Below are 8,343 nucleotides of genomic sequence, written 5' to 3' on the forward strand. Positions count from 1 at the left end.
AATTGGAAGGAGTGAATTACATTGTTAATACATGGTACTCAGTGGATGTATTGGTATTTGACGATGAGAAAGTGTCGGTTAATTATCAAAAATAATATTTATTGGCCGTCATAATTCAAAACAATGGCGAACATGATACATTTTAAAATCTTTGTTAACCCGCTGAGACTATTTTTTATTAGGATAGTAAAAATATGGTTAGGATACTACAAAGCCTGTCTTGGTCGCTGCCTCTCGAGCAGTGTGCAGCCTGGTTAAATAGACTTTATCGTTGATGGAAACTAGCAGTGCCTCCGAAACGCACTCTTCCTCCGAAACGCGCCCTCCCTTAGCCGAGCGTCTGTCTTTGTGTTTTTGCCATAACACCGACTTAAGTTATACTTCACGGCGACCTGCTTGCGACAAACTATTAGGACGGGTTCTCCCCCGACTCCAGTAAACGAAGATTTAGTGCTCCGAATATTCTTGGATTTTTGGTCGCCCGCTCATCGTTTCACCTCCTATTCAATTGTACTTGGTGAAAATGCTGAGTCATTCACAACTTCACAGATACCTCTGTTCCACCAACGTTAGTTTCGTATGTTTCAATACGACCAATGTAGCTTGAGAAGGCTCGTGACAAAATAACTCTTGCTGGGAATGAGCATATAGTTTAAGTACTTGAAATAAGCATCAAGTCATACTTGACACGAATCGTTAGAATAATTTCTCGATTCATGTTCGATGACTCATATTGTTGGCATCATCATCCAGCACTGTCTATTGGTAGTTTCCAGTACCCATGAGGTGTCATTACATTCTCATTAGTTTGATTTCAACCTGCCTATTCACAAACAGGGTCCAGGAACTCAAGGAATGCGAGGGGGAAGGTGTGTATGACTTGACGTTGGTCTCCCTTTTCTGATCTTGGGCGGATGGTTAGCACATGAGTGTTTTTTCAGGTGACTGGATTTCCTCCAGCGAGAGTGAGGTGTCGAACAACGACTCGTATTCTATGGCTAACCTACTACCAGGTTTTGTTGAACCAAGAGAGAAATTTCTTCCCAGGTGAAGGAGTTTTGGAAAAATTTCAGCTTGAGTTCGTTCGTATCGGCGTTATTCAACGCCTAAATAAGATCCACCCCAACTATGGCATATATCTACTTGCGCAAAGTTTGAAACGGAAATTGTCCATCCTTGCATATTCACATTGCACACAAATATTTCAAATGTGATTTCCTATTGTAGCAATGCATGCCCGGCACGAGAAAACTCTCATTAAGAAATATGGAATCAAATTGTTGTACTTGATAAAGGGTTGTAAAGACTCAAGTCATGTCATGACTTGAGTCCCGTTTAAGTCACGATTTCTGATGACTCGACTTGACTCGAGTCATTTTCTCAAAATACGCAAATGATTCACCTCGAGTCAATTTGTGTATTGACTCAACTTGGACTCGAGTCATTGCGCATGACTCGTACAAAGTCATATGACTCGAGACTCTAACGGCCAAGACCGACGTTTCATTATAATTTCGAAGAAAAGTAAAGTAATCACTGGGGCGGTTTTTTTTGACATGTCAAAATTTGTCAAAATTTTGTCAAAATTGTAGCGTTAGGTCAAAATTTGTCAAAATTGTTCATAAAGTCAAAATTTTTTTGACGTCTTTATTTCGTTTGTATCATAGATTTTGCAGTGTCTGTGAACGTATCATTTGATATTTTACAGCTTGTAGTCTACTTTATAGCCCTACTGTTGTACACGGCGCATTGTCTGCTCATACTGAATCATCAACGGTCAATGGTCAACGTACCGCAATATCCTAACTGGGGCATCATTCTTATATTGAGAAGCGCATGATGAAAAATTGTAATAGACAACATTGTCAGAATGAAGCAACATGTTGCGTCACCAGTAGTGTATGCACATTGCACAACTTGAGTGTTGTCAGCCAACTGCTGCTGTTGAACGTCCTTGGCAAGTAAGGACATGCACTTTTTACACAAGAATATAGGAAAGTATCTCTCGTTGTACTACAATTTTTTTAAATTATTTCCGCCATAATACGTATTGCAACCACTGGAATTCTTCATAAAGCCAGATTTCGGTAAAATATTGTTTTTTATATATACAAAGTCGCCTGTTTCTGAGCCAAAAACGTTTTTTCAGGCCAAACTACTTCGTTGGGACAGCCAGTTACAACCGGAAATGTAGATAACTGGTACAATTTTGACATTATTTGGGAAAACACCTAATTTGCATACGTTAGGTCAAAATTTGGTCAAAATTCAGTTTTTTTAGGTCAAAAAAAGTCAAAATTTTGATTTTTTAGGTCAAAATTTTCTTTTTTTTAGGTAAAAAAAACCCGCCCTAGTAATCACGCTAATTGGATTTCGGCTATTGGTACTTTTACTTGTAAATGCGAGCAAAAACTGCTAAAAGTGAGGAAATTTAGTATATTATGAATGCAAACTATTCGATATCACCAAACAGAGTTATTAACAGTGTCTGTGGCAAGACTAACAGGAAACTGAGCAGTCAACACAATGTCTTGGACTCGGACTCACTTGGACTCGAATTCACTCGGTGGTGAATTGAAAATGACTCGACTTGACTCAAGTCAAAACTATAAAAATGAGGTTTACTTGTGACTCAGAATCTTGTGACTTGGTAACAACCCTGGTAAAGAGTAAGCATAATTCATTAAATTTATAAGATATAGAAACCATGCAGAGAGTCAAATGTACCAAGCTCCATATAAACATTGCCAATCAGGAGCATATGTTGACAATGTAATCCACTGCTTTTAATTCAGAAATAAAACTCCTAATCGGCAGAATATACTCTAACCCAGTGGTTCCCGACCTTTTTCATCTCGTGGTCGCCATTGACCTAAGTTTGAGCCCAAATTCCCCCTCATAGAAATAATCTCTCCCTACTCGACTTGAATCCTTAGAATTATTATTGAATTCTGATTCGATTACTCAAATGATTGTCTTCATCATCCAACATTGTCCATCGGTATTTTCGAGTACTAGTGAGAAATTTATATTCCTTTACGCAGTCCCTTTGCCGCGACGGTAAGAGAACAGGATTTGGCAGGCCCGAGTGCCAGAAGATCAGCAAGGTGGGCAGTCGTTATTACAACAACCAAGCTAATTCATCGTAGACTTTATCCATACATAACAGATTCCGCATTGATCATTTTAACTTGTGAAATCTGATATGATACGGACTCGAGATCATGTTCTTGTTTGAATGTAAAATGGCAACATCTTTGTTTTGTAATTTGATCGCACTGCTTCTCTTTTGGTAATCGAGGACAAATGATGTCTTTGTTTCTCTTTCTGCTTTTATTTTCGCTTACCATAATTGTGCTATATCTTAATGATACAACTGGGTTCCGTGGGTGTGCTACGGGCCAAAATAAAAAAGAATAAAACATCGGGTTCTGTTGTATGATATCAAGTTAAGGTCACTACTTATTTGAATGCGAAATCATAACGTCTCCTGCTACGACATTTGCGGAGTTGATATGTGCGAGATTATCTGATTCCTGCAGTAGAGGCGTTTGTGCATATATTTAGCCCGATAAATCCGATATAATGTAGAACATCCTGTTATCGAAACACCTCCTATTTTATCCGTTTGCTACGCGCCTGGTGGTGGTATGTTGTTTGTATAACCTCAAAGTACGAAACATGCTTGTGAAATATGCTACGAAATATATGTGTTCAGTAACTAAATTTGTTTTGGAAAATTTCTAATAGTCATTTTCTGTTGGTAGCAGGTGTGAGGAGACCGTACCATCTGAGGAAGAGACAGCGAAATTCACGAAGAAGTTATTGGACTATCTTCTCCCAACAGCAAAACCCACGGCCCAACAGGTTTCGAAAAGTGAGTCTAACTGTAGGAGTATAGGTTACCAACCTAACGATAGATAAGCGGCTCCTGTCGTCACGCTCACATGCACAATGCAGGTAACTGCTGAGCTAGGCAAAATCAGCATTATTAGTACAGAAATTTTCCATGTATTATGCACAAAATTTTACTGATCTTTTGTCCTAAAATCGGGGGTGCACGGGTGCACCGAGCATTAAAAAAACTTCCCTCGAAATAACACTCGAAATCACGCCTTTCCTCATGTTTGTTTTAATCGCGCATCACATTAAGCCATCTTGCCCAGTAATTTGTATTATCAGTGTTGCGCTCTGCCAATTAGTGAGAAGCGTCTGCACTGCGCAACAGCATGCGATCTCCTGTTAAGTTGGTTTGCCGTTTGTACGAGAGCGAAATTTGGTTATTGATTACTGCATACCTGCTCGACAATCCTTGCTACTTTATCGCATCACCGACAGGCCTGAACATTCGCATATACAGCATGCCAAGTGCGCAAGATGTCGTCGCTGGCCTGAACACTACAGACGCGTCTTCAACATTCCTTGTGCGCACGACATAACCTGTGGCCTGAGCAATCGCATCTGTAATAGACCTCTTGCGCAAGATGTCTTGTTGCTGGCCTGAACTATCGCAGGCCTCCCATGCTTTATCTGCTATCTACTATCGTTTAGAGACAATGCCGTGAATTGTATAATGATCAGAGATCGTTACGCCATGATTGTTCCACAGTGACACCAAACAGAATGATTTCGAATACCAAACACAACTATTCATGTACTGCGAAAGCAGTGTATGTACTATACATGGGTGCAGGCTTTTTTCCAGAATGTGCTTGTCATTTTAAGTATGCGTATTATACATGGTGGTGTACCATACTTGAAAAGTTACGGTAGTCCTATAGCTGGCAACGCGAGCACTAAAATTCAATCTAACTTAACTTAATCGAAAGCTAGTGTTGTGCTTATTTCAAAAATACATATTAAAAACTGGCCAATGCATTGAAACCAACCTTAAAATAGCCCTCAAAGTCTGAACATGAGGATCGTTCCAAAGAATTGTAGCGATAGTTTGTTCAAGTTTGGTGATAATTCAGTGGGTTGATCATGACTTCAGAGAGGTGTCGTTTCCACTACTTGCATGGAATTGTACGTCGTTTATCGTAGCTGTGTTACGAACTACCGGGGTTTCAAGGATTCCACTTTATTATGAAAACTATAATTCACGTTGATAAATTCACCCTTAGTGACATGGATCGTATAATTTCATTACTCGACTCGAATCATACTCCATTCAGATTCCAGTGACCGCATTCCAGGATTGCCGCAAAGTGGTTGTTCAAGGCCAGGTACTACATGCGGGAAAAGGCCCGTCTCTCCATCATTTGGTGGGAGCGGGGATGAGCCAATGCCTCCCTGGGTACTTGAATATGGATGTGACGGTCAGTATATGATTACGCTGGTCAGCAGCCAAATTGCTTCTGAGACCAGACTTGGAAAACTAGAAAATCCTCAGTTTCACTAAATGGATTTGAATTACAATTAGAAATAAAGATACACACTTTTTTGATCGAATCGGAATGGAATTAGAGCTACACATTTCTTCCAAATCAGATTAGGATTAGAATTACTGCTACACAATTTTTCCAAATTAGATTAGAATTAGTTAATTCGCAAATATGAATGAAATTGCGAATGAGAAAGAATTAGCAGCAAAAATCAAGTTCAGCCCATCGCAAATCAAACATGAAATTGATTAACGTCGTGACACCAAGCTTGGCTGGTTTAATGAAACTCTCTCTCTATTTCCCACTATACAGTTGTCTTGCTACCTTGGCTGAAAACTCTTTTCTATGGAGATGAGGAAAGCAGTCTCTTTGCCGCGGCGATGAGAGAACAGGAGGATTTGGCAGGTCCGAGTGCCAGAACATCAGCAAGGTAGGCAGTTGGTATTCCAACAAACGAACTAATTCATCTTAGATTTTATCAGTACATAACAGATTCCTCATTGAACATTTTATTTGTGAAATCTGATTTGATGCGGAATTGGAATCATGTTCTTGTTTGACCGAAAAATGGCAAGATCTTTGTGTTGTAACTTGATCGGGCTGCTTCTCTTTTGGTAATCAAGGACAAATTATGTCTTCGTTTCTGTTTTTGCTGTTATCTTCGCTTACCTAAGTTGTGCTTTATCTTAATGATACAACTGGGTTCCGTGGGTGTGCTACGGGCCGGAATAAAAAAGATTGAAAAATCGGGTTCTGTTGTATGAAATCAAGTCAAGGCCCCTTCTTATTTGAATGCGAAATCATAACGTCTCCGGCTACAACATTGGCGGAGTTGATATGTGCGAGATTATCTGGTTCCTGCAGTAGAGGCGTTTGTGCATATATTTAGCCCGATAAATCCGATATAATTTAAAAAATCCTGTATCAAAACACCCCCTATTTTTCTCCCTTTACTACGCGCCTGGTGGTGGTATGTTGTTCTGTATAACCTCAAAGTACAAAACATGCTTGTGAAATATGCTGCGAAATATGTGTTACAGCAGGGGTGGGTAAACTACGGCCCGCGGGCCGCATGCGGCCCTCCACACCGTTCTGTGCGGCCCGCGAGAGTCTAAAGAAACTTATTAAAAATATTGATCAAATGCGTATTAAAAATCGCATCATTGCAGGGACTTGATTTAACTTTTGCTTGGTATATTTCACCATGATAATTCTAAGGCAGTGGATCTCAAACTGGCGGCGGCGCACCTCCTTGGGGGCGTGAAAGCATCTGAAGGGAGGCGCATAGCTGAGATCAACTAAAAAATAAACATCTCATTCAGATTTATTGCTCTGTATTTAGTCTAAATTTCATATTCACAAATTTCTCATCCACAGTCGTAACCTTCCATGCCATCAAACTACCAGTTAGGAATTAGGATTGCTAGCATCCTGGTTTCATTTTGTGATATGACGCTATTAGGGGAGCGCGGAATCTTTTACCATCATAAGAGGAGGTCTTGAAAAGTTTGAGAACCACATGTTCCATTGTAAATGCTTCCTATATTATTTTTTATGTTTAATTTCTGGCGTTACAGCCCGATCTCAAGTCCCACGCAGTTTAAAAGGTTGCAGCTTCTACACATCACAGAAGTCCTAATCGAGATTGACATAATTCGGATTCCGAGTGTGATTTCAGATTGACCACTCCAGTTTTAAATATTTCAGTGATGTGCTTATAAAAAAACGATTCGCGCATGTCTTTGGTAGATTCGTTCTCTGTATGCGTAAAATTATGGTATTCATGTTTTATCCACACATATGGTAGAAGCGTGTTTGAAGCTAACATGGTTACGAATGCTGTCAGCATTGTATTTCCTCGAACTGAACCAAAAGTGGAATTAGTCAATCTATGAACAGATCTCTCTTCACAGATATAAAATTCAATCCTGATCTAAGAATCAGGACAACCGTCTTCCATCTCTATAGTTTTAACAAATTGGTTATTGAGGTCGACCAGCCTATGAAATCTCGTCACTGTTTCTGACGCGTGTACGATATCATCAAAGCAATGTTTGGATTGTTTTAAATAAGTATACATGTCCTCACTATATAATCAAATACCAATACTGCGTTTTAGTTTATAATCCTAATTTTATATAGTGCGGCCCGCGAATGGATTCAAATGTTGAATGCGGCCCGCGAGCTCGAAAGTTTGCCCACCCCTGTGTTACAGTAACGAAATTTATTTTGGAAAATTGCTACAAGTCACTTTTTGTAAATGGCAGGTGTGAGGAAACTGTACCATCTATGGGAGGGATAACGAAACCTTTGCAGGCCTTATTGGACTCTCTTCTCTCTGCAGCACAAGAGCGGCACCAAAACAGTTTTCTCCCGCCAGCAGAACAGGTTTCGAGAAGTGAGTCTAACTGTAGGAGTATAGATTATCAACATAAAGATGGATAAGTGGCTCCTGTCGTCACGCTCACATGTACAATGCGGTTGACTGCTGAGCTGGGCAAAATCAGCATTATTAGTACCGAAATTTTCTCTGTATAATGCACAAAATTTTACAGATTTTTAGTCCTAAAATCGAGGGTGCACGGGTGCAACAAGCATTAAAAAAATCTCCCTCGAAATAACACTTGAAATCACGCCTTTCCTCATGTTCGTATTAATCGCGCATCACATTCAGCAATCGTGCCCAGTAATTCGTATTATCAGTGTTACGCGCTGCCAATTACTGAGAAGCGTCTGCACTGCACAACAGCGTGTGATCTCCTGTTAAGTTGGTTAGCCGTTTGTACGCGAGTGAAATTAGGTCATTGATTGCTCCTTACCTGCTCAGCAATCCTCGCTAATTTATCGCATCTCCATCATTCCTGGTGCGCACGAGATAAACGTAGCACGAGATAATCATTGTATCTTTCATACGTTCGGATTATACGCGAAAAGATGGTGTAACCCATGAGAGCGACCA

General features: G+C 40.0%; 1 protein-coding gene across 1 annotated transcript; it reads left to right on the forward strand.

Annotated features, from left to right (window-relative positions):
• Nucleotides 1–781: 781 nt before the first annotated feature.
• On the forward strand, nt 782–8,226 carry LOC145437795 (uncharacterized). The gene is made up of 6 exons (XM_080315097.1): nt 782–869; nt 942–1,047; nt 3,771–3,877; nt 5,175–5,318; nt 5,697–5,814; nt 7,652–8,226. Exons 1-6 carry the CDS (start codon nt 782–784, stop codon nt 7,827–7,829), a joined length of 741 nt encoding a protein of 246 aa, XP_080171223.1. The 3' UTR covers nt 7,830–8,226.
• Nucleotides 8,227–8,343: the final 117 nt, after the last annotated feature.

Source organism: Botryllus schlosseri, chromosome 1 (genome assembly GCF_051294905.1).
Source record: "Botryllus schlosseri isolate E-star chromosome 1, Bs_hap1, whole genome shotgun sequence".
NCBI lineage: Eukaryota > Metazoa > Chordata > Ascidiacea > Stolidobranchia > Styelidae > Botryllus > Botryllus schlosseri.